This window comes from Jaculus jaculus, chromosome 5 (assembly GCF_020740685.1).
Source record: "Jaculus jaculus isolate mJacJac1 chromosome 5, mJacJac1.mat.Y.cur, whole genome shotgun sequence".
Taxonomy (NCBI): domain Eukaryota; kingdom Metazoa; phylum Chordata; class Mammalia; order Rodentia; family Dipodidae; genus Jaculus; species Jaculus jaculus.
Genome location: NC_059106.1, coordinates 166,165,293 through 166,183,348, shown reverse-complemented (window position 1 = coordinate 166,183,348; position 18,056 = coordinate 166,165,293). Strand labels below are relative to the sequence as shown.

The 18,056-nt window shown below is 53.0% G+C and overlaps 1 protein-coding gene across 4 annotated transcripts in view; it reads right to left on the bottom strand.

Moving 5' to 3' along the window:
• Positions 1 to 5,383: 5,383 nt before the first annotated feature.
• Slc37a1 (solute carrier family 37 member 1) overlaps positions 5,384 to 18,056 on the bottom strand; it is an 86,429-nt gene continuing 73,756 nt past the window's right edge. For all 4 annotated transcript variants that reach the window (XM_045151060.1, XM_045151063.1, XM_045151061.1 and 1 more), the window contains 8 exons: positions 16,833 to 16,895; positions 16,169 to 16,254; positions 15,253 to 15,301; positions 14,167 to 14,240; positions 12,564 to 12,642; positions 7,548 to 7,645; positions 6,671 to 6,735; positions 5,384 to 6,289 (listed from right to left, as the gene is read on the bottom strand). In XM_045151060.1, coding sequence (XP_045006995.1) covers positions 6,274 to 6,289; positions 6,671 to 6,735; positions 7,548 to 7,645; positions 12,564 to 12,642; positions 14,167 to 14,240; positions 15,253 to 15,301; positions 16,169 to 16,254; positions 16,833 to 16,895 — 530 coding nt within the window. In that variant the 3' untranslated portion in view covers positions 5,384 to 6,273. The remainder of the gene's footprint in view (positions 6,290 to 6,670; positions 6,736 to 7,547; positions 7,646 to 12,563; positions 12,643 to 14,166; positions 14,241 to 15,252; positions 15,302 to 16,168; positions 16,255 to 16,832; positions 16,896 to 18,056) is intronic.

Genomic DNA, 18,056 nt, shown 5'->3' with positions numbered 1-18,056 from the left:
AATTGAATCTGGGTCCTTTGGCTTTGCAGGCAAGTGCCTTAACCGCTAAGCCATCTTTCCAGCCCTAGATGAAATATCTTTAGAAGACAAAAGACTGTCCTAACTTCAACCACTAGGAGGGAAAAGATATTGACTGTGGTTAGCGTGAAAACTAGAAATAAAAGTGGAGCCAAGGCTGGAGAGATGGCTTAGCGGTTGGGGCACTTGCCTGTGAAGCTTAAGGAACCAGGTTCAATTTCCCAGGACCCATGTAAGCCAAAAGCACAAGGTGAAGCAAGCACGCAGGGTCACACCTGCGCACAAGGTGGTACACGTGTCTGAAGCTTGATTGCAGTGGCTGGAGGCTCTGATGCATCAATTCTTTCTCTCTGTTGTTCTCACTCTCACTCATAAAACTTAAAAAAAAAAAAAAAAAAAAAAAAAGCAGAGCTAAACTGGGCGTGGTGGCGCACGCCTTTAATCCCAGCACTTGGGAGGCAGAGGTAGGAAGATCACTGTGGATTCGAGGCCACCCTGAGATTATATAGTGAATTCCAGTTCAGCCTGGGCTAGAGTGAGACCCTATCTTGAAAAAAATAAAATAAAATAAATAAAATAAAGCCAGGCATGGTGGTGCATGCCTTTAATCCCAGCACTTGGGAGGCAGAGGTAGGAGGATTGCTGTGAGTTCAAGGCCACCCTGAGGTCAGCCTGGGCTATGGAGTGAGACCCTACCTTGAAAGCAAAAGACAGGCAGAGCTAATTACTCAATATGTCATCAAGACAGCTCCTGCGTGGGAAGAATATGTGCCAGCCAGGGGCATCTGCCCACACACCAGCCACATGGGCAGGCCTGGCGGGTGTTCCGACACCTGGGTGCTATAACCAGAGTATGGGCTTGATGCACTGGTCAGGAGTGCTTGTCAGGTGTGTAGTCAGGGGTTCCTGTCAGGCACACATTCAGGGGTGCCTGTCAGATGGATGTGCAGTTAGGGGCGCTTGTTAACTGTGCAGAAGATGCGGGTAGAGGAGGAGAGCCAGGAGGGTCTCGGGCCAGCCCAGCGTCTAACAGTGCTGTTGGCTTCCAATGCTGCTGCCCAGAGAAGCTCGCCATCAGGGTGTGGCCACTTCAGACACTCCTTGCTCCCCATGTCACTCAGCACAGGGATGTTTGCTGGTGGCCTTGCCTTCACTTTGTTCCCTCGATTGTCTGACCAAGAGCTTCACATCCTCCTGTGGAGGCTTCCAGAGAGTTGGGAGCATTTTATCTTTACTCTTGGCAGGGAGACCATGCCCCCAAAGAAAGAGCCTTTGAATGCCTGTCCAGCCTTATTCTTTTCTTCTTATTATTACTTATGAGAGACAGAGAGAGAGAGAGAGAGAGAGAGAGAGAGAGAGAGAGAGAGAGAGAGAGAATTGGTGCGCCAGGGCCTCCAGCCATTCCTATTGAACTCCAGACGCTTGCGCCACCTTGTGTGCATGCGTGACCTTGCACACATGGTCACCTTGTGCATCTGGCTTAGGTGGGACCTGGAGAGTCCAATATGGGTCCTTAAGCTTTGCAGGCAAGTGTCTTAACTGCTAAGCCACCTTTGCAGTCCCAGTCATACATATTCTTTTTTAAACTTTTTTATTTATTTGCAAACAGAGAGAGATAAAGAGGAGAGACAGATAGAGAATGGGCACGCCAGGGCCTCTAGCCACTGCAAACGAACTCCAGACACATATGTCCCTTGTGCACCTGGCTTGCATGGGTCCTGGGGAATCAAACTTGGGTCTGTTGGCTTTGCAGGCAAACGTCTTAACCGCTGAGCCATCTCTCCAGGCCACACATATTCTTTTTTTTTTTTTTTTAAATTGAAGATCCCGCATTTTATTTATTTATTTATTTATTTAAGAGCGACAGACACAGAGAAAAAGACAGGTAGAGAGAGAGAATGGGCACGCCAGGGCTTCCAGCCTCTGCAAACGAACTCCAGACGCGTGCGCCCCCTTGTGCATCTGGCTAACGTGGGACCTGGGGAACCGAGCCTCGAACCGGGGTCCTTAGGCTTCACAGGCAAGCGCTTAACCGCTACGCCATCTCTCCAGGCCACACATATTCTTTGTAACGGTCATAGAATAGCATGCTGCATGTGGTTATGGGAGCACCCATCTTGACGTGGAATCTGAGCACCTAATCCACTGCCCCTGTCTCAAGTCCCTCACATGCCTTTAGCTCTGCGGCCAGGTTTTCTTCCCACAGGATGGCTCTGAACTGGGCTGGAGGTGTCTCTGGAGCCTTTCCAAAGGGACTCAATCCATTAATGACTCTGCAGGTCATGTGAGCTGGGCTCGACCCCGGAGAGGTCCAAGGCGAGGCTGGTTGTTACCCAATCTCACTAGCCTGGGAGGCTCAAATGCCACACTGCCAGGATGTGGCGGTCCAATCTGAGTGCCTTCTCCCTCTCAGAGCCGCTGTGCTCAGCACTGTCTGCCCAAACCACAGCGGGGCATGGATGCCAGATGTTACTTCATCCGTCTAAAGCCCAGGCTTTTCTTTATTTTGTTTGCATGTATATACGCGTATGGTAAGTGTGCATGTGTGTGTGTTCCTACGTCACAGGATCTTACCATGCCTCCCTCCTTGAACCTGTTGACTCACTCCAGCTGGTGTGGGCAGCAAGGTGGCTGCGTCCTCTGCGCTGTGTGGTCTGTGGAAACAGGCAGCAACTGAGGAAGCGTCTGGAACCCTCACCCTTGGCAACCTGGCAGGCTGGCTTCATAGGGTTTGTGTTTTTTTTTTTTTTTTTGAATAATTTATTTTGACTACTTTTGTTGTTGTTGTTGTTTTGTTTTTTTGTGGTAGGGTTTCACTCTAGCCCAGGCTGGCCTGGAATTCACTATGGCGTCTCAGAGTGGCTTCGAACTCACGGCAATCCTCCTACATCTGCCTCCCGAGTGCTGAGATTAAAGGCATGCGCCACCACACCTGGTGACTTTCTTTTTTCCTTCTTGAGATAAGGTGCTATATAACCCAGGTTGGCTTCAAACTCCTATGGGGCCAAGTATAACTGAACTTCAGATCCTCTTGTCTCCACTTCCCAGAGCTGGGATTCCAGGCGTGGACCACCAAACCCAGTTTTTTTTTTTTTTTTATTTTTGGTTTTTTGAGGTAGGGTCTCACTCTAGCCCAGGCTGACCTGGAATTCACTATGTAGTCTCAGGGTGGCCTCGAACTCACAGTGATCCTCCTACCTCTGCCTCCCAAGTGCTGGGATTAAAGGCGTGCGCCACCACGCCCGGCTTCAAACCCAGTTTTTGTATTGCAAGGGATGGAAACCAGGTGAGCATTCCTCCACCGAGCTACGGGCCCAGCCTTAGCTTTGACTAGATTTTCCAGGCAGGTGTCTAGAGGGTTGGCTCTTATCCCTCCTGTGGACAGTACAAGGAGTACAGGATGAGAGCCCACCAGGCATCTTTCTCTTTGGACTCACAGGACATCACCAAGGGGCAGGGTGAGGCGGCTCTTCCTTCCTGGCCCGAGCTCCCTTGCTGGCTCTGTCACAGCCCACATTCCTGTCATCCCTGGATTGTTTGCAGACTTCAGTGGGAGGATACCCTCTGGAGACCCACACGCTCCACAGGAGGATAGATATGTCTCCACGCGAATGCAGTGCGTAGGCCTCCTCTCCCTATTTTCAGAGCTGCCATCGAATGAAAGGAAAATGATTTTAATATTGAAATCATACACTTGTTCCCTTCAAAGTCATGGTAGAGTCTTCATTCATGAATTGCATTTCAGCTAAATCCCTTTTAAAAATATCTGTGGGAGCCACGCGTGGTGGTGCATGCCTTTAATCCCAGCACTTGAGAGGCAGAGGTAGGAGGATCGCCATGAGTTCGAGGCCACCCTGAGACTACATAGTGAATTCCGAGTCAGCCTGGGCTACAGTGAAAACCCTATCTCAAAAAGCAAAACAAAACAAAACAAAATCTGTGGGTCATCTACCTTCTCAGATAATACTGACTGACTACTCTACTCATCTCTAAGGCATTTGTTATCTGGGTTCAGCCTGGAAGATGGAGAAAATCTTTTCCTTTGTGGTTCTTGGAGCTGGAGAGACACGACCATCATTCTCAAGGCTTCCTGCTATTGAGTGGCCCTAGGCCAGGAGGGTCTGGGACCTCATATCAGGGCACCTAATGGGTGAGGCCTCAGAGGGGCCTTCTTTCTGTGGAAACAGGGAGCAAGAGGCTCCCTGTGTGCAAAAACCATTGTGCATTGTTAGATGACACATCTTTATGTCTGGCCCCTCCATCACTCATCCCGCCATATATATATTAGAGAGAGAGAGAGAGAGGGAGGGAGGGAGGAAGAGAATGGGCACGCCAGGGCCTCCAGCCACTGCAAACGAACTCCAGACACATGTGTGCCTTGTGCATCTGGCTTACATGGGTCCTGGGTAATCCGACCGGGATCCTTTGGCTTTGCAGGCAAATGCTAAGCCATCTCTCCAGCCCCCAGAACTACCTTTCAAGGTACAGCACCCGCCTCTGAGGATATATCATGCACCACTAGAACTTGGGTCGTTTCAGATTCTGAGGTGTGAAAGCCCGAATCCCTCTCCGAACGCCCTGAAGCACCCCGTGCCACCAGGAGTCATTTCGTGATCAAGAAGAAGGGCTGAGGAGATGGCGTGGTGGTTAAGACCACTTCCTGTGAGCAGAGGGCCTGACATGACCTGAGCTCCATCGCCCAGCACCGCATAAACAACCGGGTGTGGCCACACATGCCTGGAACCTCAGTTCTGAGAGTCTAGAGAAGCACTGGGGTTTGCTGACCAAAATAAAAACAGAAGAACGGCAGCCATGGATTGCCTGAGAGAGTCTTTCTCAAGGAAATAGGTGGACGAGGGAAAAGAGGGCACCTGATGTCTCTTCTGTCCTCTGAACACATGCGCACAGGACACATCCACTCACATCTGCACACACAAGTGCATTTGCCACACACACGCTATACCCCTCATATGCCACAGAGACACATGCATGAAAAAAAAAAGGCACTTGTAGAGGTTTGAGAACAGCCTAAGACTGCACAGTGAATTCCAGGCCAGCCTGGCTAGAGCGAGACCCTACCTAGAGAACCAAAAAAAAAAAAAAAAAAAAGAGTTAAGGACCAGTTTTGGGATGCTCTTTACTTCCTGATCTATGAAACATCCAGAGCTGTGTTTGCTGGGGCCCACTCAACGTTCTGGGTAAAGCTGGGTACAGTCTGGCTGCTCTGTTATTGTTGCAAGTGTCTCAGCTTCCCAGAAAGACCACCAAGTTTGTCCCTAGGACAACCAAGCCACACACTTGGAAGCCTTTAGTTAGCAGAAATAGTCAATATTCCAATTTCTTTTTTTGTACAAAACTCATTTAATTTCAAAGGACAAATCCAACCCCAACAGCAAATTGCCACAGAAGTGTCATAACTTGTCTTAATAAATAACAAAACGTCATTTATGTTTCTTAAATTTCACGTAGCACATTATAAATAAACAATCCCCGTGACTCTGGAAATAGCCCAGGTACCCAAGTGTGTCGTGGGATAGTTTGGATGGCTGATGAACCTCACCACTCTCAGTGCCCAGGGAGCTCCCCCTCCTGGCCTCTGTACCCCTCAACCTCACAGGGAACCAGCAGCACACGGTGGGTACCTGTGGGCAGGTGCCCCTGCCCTCTTGGGGTGCGGCCGGGGGGGAAGGCTTATTGCTTCATGTCTGTCCGTGTCTTGCCAAGTGGAGTTTCCAGGTCAGTGCCAAGGGCAGGATCTGCTAGAAGCTTCTCTTGGTGAGGCCTGGGCCTGTTTCTGACCATGGCTGGGCTTCCTCACACCACTCAGAGGCTGGTGCTCAGCCACTGGCATGGTGAGTGTGCCATGTCCTGTCCTTCAACCGGGACCTTCCGGAAATGACGGCACTCGAGCTCACAGGATTTAACCTTCTGTGCTGGATACCTGAGAGAGGCGGGCTGCCCGGGGGATGCGGGCCAGCCCTGCGCGTCACCACCGATGCTGGAGGGTCACAGGTCTGCCCAGCCAACCCGGCTGAGCTGTTGGGCCTTCGGTTAGGTTAAGGCAGTGGGACACACGGAGCTCCACGTCTGTCCACAGGGCACAGCAGGTCCCAGGGTGCTTTGTGATCTTTTTCAGGCATGTGTGCAAAAAGCAAGGGCTTAATCATTCTTTTCACGACAGGACCCTTTATTCGGCTTCTTTTCTAAGGACGGGTTGCACAGGATGGGCCCGGGCCCTCCCAGGACTCCGTGTGGTCAATGTTCTTTCAGCCTGAAGGGAAAGGATGGGTGGCAGTGAGTCCCACAGCACGGGCTGCACCCAGACACTGCATGGGCCCCATCCAGGGCCGGCAGGTGGGTGGGCTGAAGCCTTCCACGGCTTCGCGGGGGCTGAGAGTGGTCAGCAGGGGAGGGGACAGCTCAGAAAGCTTGACAAACGAGTCCATTCCCTCCTTCTCCTCACTGAGTTCTGAGGAGAGAGGAGCCAATCACACTCACACAGGGGCATGCATCAGGAAAGCACAAGTCAGAGGGATGGCAATGTGACATGCGAGGGACAAGCGACGGACCCTTTCCTTCCTATCACAGAGGACAGTACCCAGGGATCCAGCCGGTCAGGCCACCCTGGAGCTTCCGGCTGATGTGGACTTACGGAGCCTGGTTCCCCGCCGCAGGCCCTGGACAACTCATCTCCTTGTGAATGAGGCGGATCAGAAACTGTGTCCAAAACAGAGACAAGACGCCGTCAGGCCAAGCGTGGGACAGGAACAGCCTGGGATCATGTTGGCTAAGGTTCACGGTGAGGTTCATGCCCACAGAGGCCTGCTGGGCAAGCCCCGCACCCGCTGGCATCTGCCCCAAGGAGGTACTTCTCATCAGAGCAGGGCTTGTGACAATCGGTGGGCAGCAGTGGCAGCCATGTGGTGCTAAAGCCAGAGCTAGGGGCAACAGGTGAACTTCTGCCATGAACTGGACCTCTAGCTACAACTGCTGGCATGGGCAGCCCAGGCTGAGCCAATGCTCTGCCAATATCACCAATCCTGCCAAGGGCAAAGTGTGACAAGCGTGGACAGGAGACCTGTGACGACAAAGAGTAGCCGCCACAAGGAATGAGGAAGAGAGAACTGGAGTGCTGCCTGTGGGTACAGGACAACAAGAGAGTATTCTAACAGGACAAAAGTACTGTGTCCATGCAGGTGACAATGACCAACAGGGAAGGGACTGCCCACTTAGCGCCTGCCCAGAGAGCCTGAATGACTCCAATGCATGTACCACCTTGCGCATCTGGCTTACGTGGCTCCCTGGGTCCTTTGGCTTTTGCAGGCAAGTGTCTTAACCGCTAAGCCATTTCTCCAGCCCCTGACTTTTTTTTGTTGTTGTTCTTTAACTAGATAAAGACAGAACCTTGGACCTCATGCATATAGTGAGTATGGAATGACATAAACTTCGCTGGGGATGGCAGGAGTCCACAGGAAAAGGTTTGGCAGGGTCTCACTGGAGATGCTTGGGTCAGACAGGAGGCCACTCACCAGTAAGGCACAGGCATCTGCAAACATCAGCATGTAGAACACGTTACTCCACCCTGATGGCGAGATGAGCCCCGCCAGCAGAGGCCCCAGCGCCGCACCTGGAAGGAGACACAGGGAAGGGCACCCGCGAGTGTGTGGGAAGACTCCCCAAGCAAGTGCTCCGGTCACTCGAGCACAGTGACCCTTAGGAGGGAGGCTCTGCACTTGGCTCACAGTGAGCCTGCCCCCATACCTCATGCCTATCTCGAGGCTGGCAAGGGCTGAAAAGCTTGATGCACTCAGTAGAGAGCACGAGTAAATTATTACAAACTTCTGGAACAATTTGGAAGGTATGTATTGACATTTGAAATGTCCACTCTTGCTGTATGGCACACCGTTGTAACTACTGGACTTAACTCCCCAGGTCCCACATAAGCCAGATGCACATGGTGACGCATGCATCTGGAGTTCGTTTGCCGTGGCTAGAGACCCTGGTGTGCCCTTTTTTTTTTTCTCTCTCTCAAATAAATAAATAAATAAATGTAAATCTAAAATAAGAAAAAAAGAAACAGCTCAGATTCACCCCATGTGAAAAGAAGGTGAGAGTAAGCAAAATGGGAGGAGCAGAAACGTATGGAAGATAAACCAGGAAAAGAAAATGCCCAGGAAAGTATAGTGCCCTCAGAGCGCTCATAGAAAATTACGTCAAACCCTATAAAATTTCTATTTTTGTAGCTGAACATCAGTTATTGGTAATTTCTGACCTAACACACCCTGCGTCTGAAACACTAAAAAGACAGAAGCTCATTAATGGATGTTGAAAACACGTCAGGCAAAATAACAAGCTCATCACACAGTCAGAAGATGTTAGAAGATGACGTCAGGACCATCTGGGTGGAGGTAGAAGAATGAGGAGCCAGGCAGGAAAGGGAACCAGAGAAATCAATGAGAGCATAATCCAGGAAGTCTCACCTTTGACCCACGTTTTCCAATAAGTAAATAAACAGAAAATGGCAGGGAAAACTTATCAAAGAAGAAAAGGGAAAATGCCCAGTTCCTCTGAGACACAGGGAATATTTCCCCATGGGGAACTAGGGAGAGAGTGTGAAGACCCCAGGAGAATGACATCAGCTCCAAGGACTGGGCTGAGAGTGACCACAGACATCTCGTGCCAGCGATGGAGGCTGGAGATTCTGGGATGCAGAAGGAGGAGCGATTTCACAAGCAAGTGAGGATGGAATCTTCGTACCACAGCCTCACAAGCTCCCGGGACTTACTGCTTGCAACCCCAGGACACCGCTAGAAGACACTTCCCGCCACAGAGGAGCAGGGAACAGGGATCTAGAAAACGGCTCTGCTCTAAATGGGAGGAGAAGAGTGTGTGGGTTAGAGGTGAAGGAAGACACTGAGCAAGAGGCATGCAGTGCAGTGGGCAGCTGTGTGGCCCCTTGCCAGGCTGCTGGCATGGAAGGACAGTAAGGAGGGGATCTGAAGGTGGACTTTAGGGTGGTGGACAACTGGGACAGAACTTTAAACATTAAATTCAGGCAGTTAACTCATTGGGGTGGTTTGAATCCGATGTCCCCCATCAACTCATGTTTTGGAATGCTTGGTCCCTAGCTGGTGGGAATTTGGGAGGTGGAGCCAGGCTTAGCCAGCTTTTTTCCCCCCTTCCTTCCCATCTCTCCCTCTTTCTTTCCTCCCTCCCTCCCTATCTCTCTCTCTCTCCTTCCCACCCTCTTTTCTTTCTTTTCCTTTTTTGTTTTTTTTGAGGTAGGGTCTTGCTGTACTCCAGGCTGATTTGGACCCCTTTCTAGAGTCAGCCTCACTCTCTCGCTGCTGTTGTCCACCTGCTGTGGCAGAGGTGACATCTGAAGTTTAACTTCCTGCCTGGAAGATAAGTGGCATCTGTGTGACACAGGACTGTGGGCAGGAAGTGTGGAAGGAACCACGTCTGCAGCGGGAGGACACAACAGCGTTGAGTCCCGGTGTGCTGGTTAGGATATGGAATGTCCCCTATAGCCTCATGTTAGGTTGTGACTAAGCCTCATAGTCGATCCCCGGCTGGTGGAGCCTTTGGGAGGTGGAGCCTTGCTGGAGGAGGTGTGTCACTGGAATGGGCCTTGGGATTTTTATAGTCCATCCCCATTTGCCAGGGCTAGCCAACTCATGTCTGCTGCTTCCTCCCAGTTGCTATGACAAGATGTGACGCGTGCTGTCTGTTCCTGCCACGCATTCCCCTGCCATCGTGAAACTTCCCCTTGAACCTGGAAGCTGTAATAAGCCCTTTCCTTCTATAAACTGCTCCTGGTCAGGTGTTTTGGCTCAGCAGCAAGCGCACAACTGCTAAACCAGGAAACAGAGGTGAGGCCAGCGGCAGCAGTCAACAGGGACGGCCTCTGGGAAGAAGGCCTAAGGAAGCGTGTTGGGGGCTGCTGTGCTGCATTAGAAAAGCCTGTAAGGGGGCTGGAGAGATGGCTTAGCCACTAAGGTGCTTGCCTTCTAAACCTAAGGACCCAGGTTCGATTCCCTAGGACCCATGTGAGCCAGATGCCCAAGGGGGCACAAGCATCTGGAGTTCATTTGTAGTGGCTAGAGGCCCTGGCATGCCCATTCTCTCTTTCTCTATCTGCTTCTCTCTCTCTTTCTGTGTTAAATAAATAAAATATTTTAAAAAGAGAGAAAGAAAAGCCTGTAAGATCATCTGGCCCCTGTGACTACAAGATGCCTTACTCTGATAATATAAAAGTCAACTTGAAAACATGAAGGGCTGTATTTAACTTCTCAGCACTGCACTGTGGAAACGGCAGCCCTGGCTCCCATGGGGAAGCGGTTCTGGGCACTGCTGATGCACTGGACATGGACACTCTGTCACTTGAGCCATCGGACACTTGTGACTAGCAGGAAGACACCGACTGGTTTGCCGTTACCTCAACTTTGCCTCCACCTAAACCTCCACCAGCTGACGGGCTCGGAGAGATGGGGCAAATGCTCCCGTGAGCGGTGCCAGGCCTATGGTGTGGTTTCCCTCTGGGTCTCTGCTTTTGTCTCACGGGCACCATGCACAAGACATAATGGCTGAGGCTTGGTGGAGGACCAGTGTGCGTGCTGTTTCCATGGTGACCGGTTACTGAGTCCCTGTGCACTTGAGCAGGCAGAGAGGCAGAGGGGGTGGGGGCTGGGTGGGGGAGAGGGCCGGAGTCCTTCCCATCAGACCTCGCGTGGTCAGTGCTGCCAAAGCCCAGGTGGGTGCAGGGGGTAATGGGTGTGTGCGATTAACCAGAAGTTCAGAGGTGGCTGGCCTGGTGCCTGCTGTCCTCTTGGGGGGGGGGGGGGGAAGGGGCTTTGGTCCTCTCCAACCTGGAGCGCAGTCGCAGGGCTGCCTCTGCTCACAGATGTGGTGTCTCTTCCCAAGTCTAGACTTTGGTTTCGTCAGGATCGTGTGATTTCCCTTGGGCATGTCTTCTGGGCTGCTGTGCTGGGTGAGCTGGAGAAGGGCAGGCGCTCCTCACACCGAGGGCTGTGCTATGCTACGACACCCATCACCAGGACCAGCAGCCCAGTTCTCGTCCTTCCTTGCCCTAGACATGTTCCAGTGGCCAAGGGAGTCTCTGAAAGGCTGCCGGCAAGGCATGTGCACTCATGCCACCCAGTCCATCAAAGGCACTCTAGACCCAACAAAGTGGAGGACCTTGCTGGTGACAGCCCAAAGTCAAAGCCGGCTTTCTGACAAGGATGACCTTCTCCATGCTTCACACAAGACAGACACGTCATGGGAGGCCCCGGAAGTGGCAGGAAGGGATGTGACCAGGGCATGGTCAGCCCCTTGGATGAGTATGTGGGCCTGGATGGGCAACCTTCAAGTCCCTGCCCGTGGCTCTAGCCTAGCTACCCAGGGCAGCACCAGGTCAAGCTCAATGGAGACATAGCCCAGGCAACCCTGAGCCTCACTTTTCCACTTACAGGACAGGTGAGGGCATTTCAGTCCTCCAGGGCCAATGCAGATGGCTCCTGGGATCTCCAGGCTGGTGTTTTGCCAACTGTCCTCTGCCTGGTCCTTGAGGGGAACTGCTCTGTATTTGGAATGTCACCAAAGGTCACGTGTTGAAAGCTTGGTTTCCAGCCTGTGGTGCTGCTGGGAAGGGGCAGGACTCATAATGGGAGAAAGCTAGGTCATCAGGGGCACGCCCCTGAGGGAGGTGGTGGGACTCGGGCTCTCTGTCTCTTGTCTGCCATGCAGTGGGCAGCTGTGCCCCACTGTGTGCTTCTACCATGATGTTCTGCCTCCTCATGGGCACACAGCAAGGGGCCAACTGATCATGGACTGTGAGCCAAAGTAAACCTGCCCTCTACTTAAGTTCATCATCTCTGCTACTTTGTTACAGTAAGGCAAAGCTGACTAACACAGGGGACAAACGGCTTATGCTGCCACCTTTTATCACTCTAGAATATGCTCCTAAATTCTCTCCAGAACCCTCAGTGAGGTGGGTGTTTTTGGACTGCCTAGTTTTCTGATAATTAATAGATTTTATTTATTTGAGAGAGAGAGAGACAGAAAGAAGGAAGGAAGGAAGGAAGGAAGGAAGGAAAGAAATGGGTACACCAGGGCCTCTAGCCATTGCAAACAAACTCCAGATGCATGTGCCACCTTGTCATTCTGGCTTTCGTGGGTACTGAGGAATTGAACCTAGGTCCTTAGGCTTCACAGGCAAGTGCCTTAACTGCTAAGCCCTCTCTCCAGCCCCCAACAATTTAAACTGGCATAAGATTCTGTCTTTGAACGACAGCAACAAAACGTCAGGAGCAGATTTAGCCCGCAGTGCGCCCCCTGCTGGCTCAGGTCAGAAGGCCATTCTGTCCCACCGAGTCCGGGTCGTCTCCGAAGCCATCACAGCTGACTTGCCTGAACTGCTCTTACTTGAGGAGCAGCTGGTCCTGACAGTGGCATCAGAAGCCTGGGCCACATGCTAGCTAGGGTGGGACAAGCGCTTCCCCCTCAGCCCCACGGAGCTCATGGGGAGAACCTTCTCCGCATACCTACGGAGCCGGTGCCGTCGATGATGGCAGTCACGGTGGACAGGGCGTGGGAGTTTCCCTTCAGGCTCTTGTGAGTGCCCTGGCAGAGAGGAGGGGCAGATGAGACGCGTGGGCAGCGCCGAAGTGAGAGAGAACCCACGCCTGCCAGGGGGAAGGGGCTCAGGCCGCTTAACAAAACCGTTCAAAACGTGGGATATTTCCCTGAGAAAACATAGGCCTTGTTCTATCCTAAGTGTACCCTGGGGAGATTAGCAAAAGTTCAAGGGCTTCTAAGAGGCGGAAGTCCTCAAAAAAAAAATAAAATAAAATAAAATAAAATAAAAAAGAAACCTGTCTGAGCATATTTAGTTACTTAGGAGTCTCTTCAGATAAATATTTGTCCAGCACAGTCACTCTTCACGAGGGGCCGCGGCTGCCCACACGGGAGATAACCGGGTGTCGGCATACCCATCCCTACACCGTGTGTGGCAGAGCCCTGGACAGCCAGGGTCACTCTGTGACACATGCCAGACATCTTGGCAGTGTCTGAAAGCAAGCTGATGAGCGATGATGTCAGGAGACCTGGGGAGGGCAGGGGAGTCCAAAACCAAACCCAGGGGTCTGTGCGATCACAACCAACTGCAGGAGCCGGGTTCCATTAAAGGAAAAACAGTGCCCAGAGCCTAGAGCTATACAAAATAAATCAAAGCGAGAAAAAAAAAAAGTGCTGTCTGTGAGCAACACGCACACCATGAAGCACACACACTGAGAGTCACCCACAGGGTACAGTCTAAAAAAAGCAGTTACGGGCTGGAGAGATGGCTTAGTGGTTAAGCGCTTGCCTGTGAAGCCTAAGGACCCCGGTTCAAGGCTCGACTCCCCAGGACCCATGTTAGCCAGATGCACAAGGGGGCGCATGCATCTGGAATTCATTTGCAGTGGCTGGAGGTCCTGGCGCGCCCATTCTCTCTCCCTCTCTCTATCTGCCTCTTTCTCTCTCTGTTAAAAAAAAGAAGTTATGAGCCAGGCGTGGTGGCGCACGCCTTTAATCCCAGCATTCAGGAGGCAGAGGTTGGAGGATCGCCGTGAGTTCGAGGCCACCCTGAGACCACAGAGTGAATTCCAGGCCAGCCTGGGCTAGTGGGAGACCCTACCTCAAAAAATCACCCTCCTTTGTCTCTGCTCTTTGCAGGCTGACCAGTGTTCAATCTAGTGTGGACCATTCCAGAATTTTCTGTGGGCACACAGCCGTGATTCTGTATGCTCATGCCCACCTGAGGATGGGTTTGTATGGGCAGTTTCAGAAACATACTCAACACTAATCAGCCAGAGCAGGGTGGCCTACTGCCCTGGATGGATGACGCGGGGGAGAAGGGAAGAAGTCTACCGCCAATTTCTCTTCACTGGGCTTCCCTCCTGACCCCTTGGGGTCAGGACCTGTGTTTCTCTTGTGAGCAAGAGACCTGGGGAGCCTTTTGTGGCTCTAAGCAGTAGGGTTCTTGGGCCAACCAGCGTGTAACCCTGAGGAAGGGTGACAAAGGGACAGTTGCTGGAGGACTCCGAGAGGGCATGGACACATGTGACCCAGGCACAGCATGTGTCTGTCCTGAGCGGGGTCACTCACCAGGTCGGCAGAGACGGCGGTGGTGATCAGCGCGTAGGGCCCGCTGACCAGGGCGCCGCTGAGCAGCAGCATGGCTGTGGAGGACAGAGGGGGTGAGAACAGAGCAGTGTCCTTTGGGGGAGCCTGCCCAGCCCAGTGGTCCACCGCAGGGACACGTTAGCATCCGCCGTACCAGGGCAGGAGGGTGAAGCTAAGAGGCCCGTTCCCGGGGTCAACCTTCAGGGGTCTAGCAGAACCCGCTTCTGCGATGTGTTTAGGGATACGAGGCTGTGCTTTCCCAGAGACTCAGACTCCCAGGCCTCCACGGGCAGCACCCGACATGCCAAGATGGGGCAAGGGCCCTGGAGGACCAAGCCCGGCTAGCACTGGGTCTTTACTGGCCCCTGAAGGAACTTTCTCTTGTCCCCACAGGCAGGACAACTGTGCTGCCCTCAACCACATGGCTCCTTTCCTAAGCTGCCCTTGGGTTCACTCTACCAAAGAGCCTCTGGGTCACAGGAAACCCAGGTGCCCTTCTGTTTTCTGTATCACCTGTGATGGGGTCACCCCCCAACACTCTGGTCTCTCCAATCCCCACTGCCGATTGGTAGAGGGCATGCATGGGTAGTAGAGAGGCAGGAAGTTAAAATGCCCTCCAGTGCTACATAACAAATGGCTCCCAGGGTGGTGACTGACAGAGTGGACAAGGTCTGCCCACCCTGTCCCCACACTGAGAAACCTCAGGTCACGCTGCCACTTGACTGCCGGGTGCAGCTTTGGGTGGGCTCCTCGGGGGCTGTAGGGCGGGCAGCGCGGCCTTCCTGGTTACACGGGGCTCCTCTGACTGGCTCCTTCCTCTTCCCGCTCAGGCCCTGACACCGTCAGCCAAGTTCACTGTCACCTCCAGGCAGCCAGGCCTGGGTCCAGGAGCAGGACCGTGGCCTCTCTTAAAGGGGCACACAGGGCCTGTCTGGGCCATGCTGGGTGCGCCAGTCACCCCATGTGGACCTTCCTAGGGTGGCCTTTTACCTCTCATGTGGCCAAGCTTTGTGGGCAGGGTGCTTGTGTCACAGAAAGCAGGCACCAGGGTTTCCCACATGGACTCACCTATGGTGGCCTCCATGCCCATTCTGCTAACAGAGGAGAAGACGTAGAGCTGTGGGCAGGAAAAAAACAAAACAAAATAGGAAGAAACTGGCTCAGCACAAGCAGTGGAGACCCCCGCCTGGCCAGCGTGCGGGCCCTGGACCAAGCCTGGGGGAGAGGACACTGGAGAGCTCGCAGGGGATTCTGAGCGTCCAGGGTGGGTGCGGGGCTCTGAGCAGCGTTGCCTAAACTCCTGGTCTGAGGTCTTGTGTCCACTTAGGTCACCCATTCAGCTCTGCAGTCTAGGATGCGACATCCTTACTGAGGGGCCTCACACAGGTCACTCCCGAAATGTTCTTTTAAAGCGTCCAAGGTCCTAAAAGGACTCAGAAGTAGGTCACAGCCCAAGGGAGACAGGCAGATGGGTGAATAAGTATGAGATAAAGCTGTAATATGGCCCCTTACAGGATCGTAAATAGAATTAAGGGCCAACGCTGCACAAGCTCCCTGCAATGCTGTGTGTGAGGTGCTGCCGCTCGGCCCCAGTTTTCAGATGAGGAGACTGAGGCACAGAGAAGGGCAGTTGCCTGTCCAAGGTCATCAACTACCAAATGCCTGAAAGAAATGAGCCAAGTGTGCTGAGGGTTAGGGAGCCTGGAGGATGGGGATGGCATGGGAATCCTTTAGGTGTAGGGGGAAAGGGAGGGGCAGAAGGGGAAGGGCCCCCCCAAAGGAAGAAAAGCTTGTGTGAAGCCCAGGGTGAGGGAGAAGTTGCCATGTGTGCCGTGCAAGGGCTGAGCTGGCCTGAGGAAGGCCGTGTGGCACCAGTCAGGGCAACAGGCACAGGGCAGGGGCTGGTGGGGAGGGGGGCGCGGGCTCCCCTGGCACTGTGGTGCAGGGTGGGCGGGCGACGGGCAGTGGGCGGGGCAGGGCTCACCGTGGGGCCCGCAAGTAGCAGCATCAGGCCGCAGGTGGAGGCCCGCTTCTCCAGCCGGTCGGAGATCACGCCTGCCAGGATCCCGCCTGCAGCAGAGGGGGGGCGGCTTCAGGAGCAGACGTCCAGGAGAGGCGGGGTCACAGCAGCAACAGTGACCCACTCCCCAGGTGGCTGCTTGGAGCTTGGCCTTTTACCGGGCCTCGTCTAGCGTGGTCCCGTATGAGCCCTAAAGGCATCTCCCATACAAACAAGGAGTGGAGGGCTGGAAAGATGGCTTAATGGTTAAGGCGCTTGCCTGCGAAGCCTAAGAACCCAGGTTCAATTCCCCAGATCCCACATAATTCAGCTGCACATGGTGGAGCATGTGTCTGGAGTTTGTTTGCAGTGGCTAGAGGCCCTGGCGTGCCCATTCTCTTTCTGTCTCTCTCTCTCTCAAATAAATAAAAACAATAAACAAGGGGAACTCTAGGGGGTCTAGTTTTAGCCTAGCCCTGAAGTTCCTTAACCTGCTAGGGTCCAAATGCCACCAATCCATCACCTGCCTGGGGGTAGCTGGTCAAGGTCAGAGGTAGTGCTTGGCAGAGTACCTCCCTGAGCAATGCTGAGGCCATTCAGGTCATACTCACCATTACCCAACAAATCAACTCACAGGGCATGAACTCACCAAAGATCCCACCCACGTCGAACAAGGTGGAGAGCTCCCCAGCTTCCTTAGCGTCCAGGTGATCTGTTGAATGACCAGGATGTGAGCTGGTGGGAGTGCAGCTTCAGCGGGACACTCAAAGCCTCACTTGTAGTAGCGCGAGTTAGACCGAGAGTCACCGTCAGTGAACTCAGAGTTAAAGGGGGCAAATCAATAGCCCCGCATGACAGCCTCACTTTAAAGCCCAGCCCTCGGGAGGCTGAGGCAGAAGCATCCCTGTAAATTTGAGGCAAGCCTGGGCTAGAGTGAGACATTGCCAAAACAAAACAAAACAAAACAAAACAAAACAAAACAAAACACCCTGAGCATTGGTCTGAGTTGAGCAAAGTTCTCCACAGGTGGTGTATGCACTGACCAAGGTGGACAGAGTCCGTCATGCCTGTGAGATGTGATGTCCAGGCCCTCCTGGGGGTACAGTGGCATGAGGGAAAGGATACTCATGGTGACCAAGGACAGCCAGGTGGCTTCCCAGTCCCACTCTCTGTCCTGAACTGATGCCTCGGTGGTGGCTGATCCAAGGCAGAGGGACCACGAGGATGGACAGGCAACATCAGGATGACCAGAAGTGTCATCGTGCTTTTTGGGTGCCTTTATTTCTCTTTGTAAGGCAATGTCTCACTCTAGCCTAGAGAAGGTCCCCTCACTTTCTCCTCAACTTCCCTGGCTGGGGCATCAGCCCTCCTCCAGCCTTGGTCAACAGGATACCACCTGGAATCTCTACCCCTCCCAACTCAGAGCTTTCCTTCCCATCATGTCCCCTGAGCCTAAGCCGGAGCTCACATCTCCATGAGCTCCTGCCACTTCTCTCCCTCTCACTGTCCCTCCCCAGCGCCCAGCGCCCCAGCTCCCAGGCTAAGGTATCAGAATGCCTGTGACCACCCCACCCTCACCACTACAGCTCCACATCCCCCTCAACCCTTTTTTCTTGGGAACTACTGATCCTCTTGTCATTCTGCTCGTATATCATACAGAGATACACGTTACTATTTTACTGGAACATTCCATCATGATCCATTAACTTTAGATGTTGTTGGCCTCTGGAAACCCCAAGACAGACTGTCAGGTCTTCCACAAATAAGAGTGCATCCCCCAGAAACAAGTTCCAGATCCAGTTACCAAGGGTTTGTATCTCAATCGTTTGTGGCCCTCTTGCTGGCCACAGTGCTCCAAAGCCTAACGTGGCCA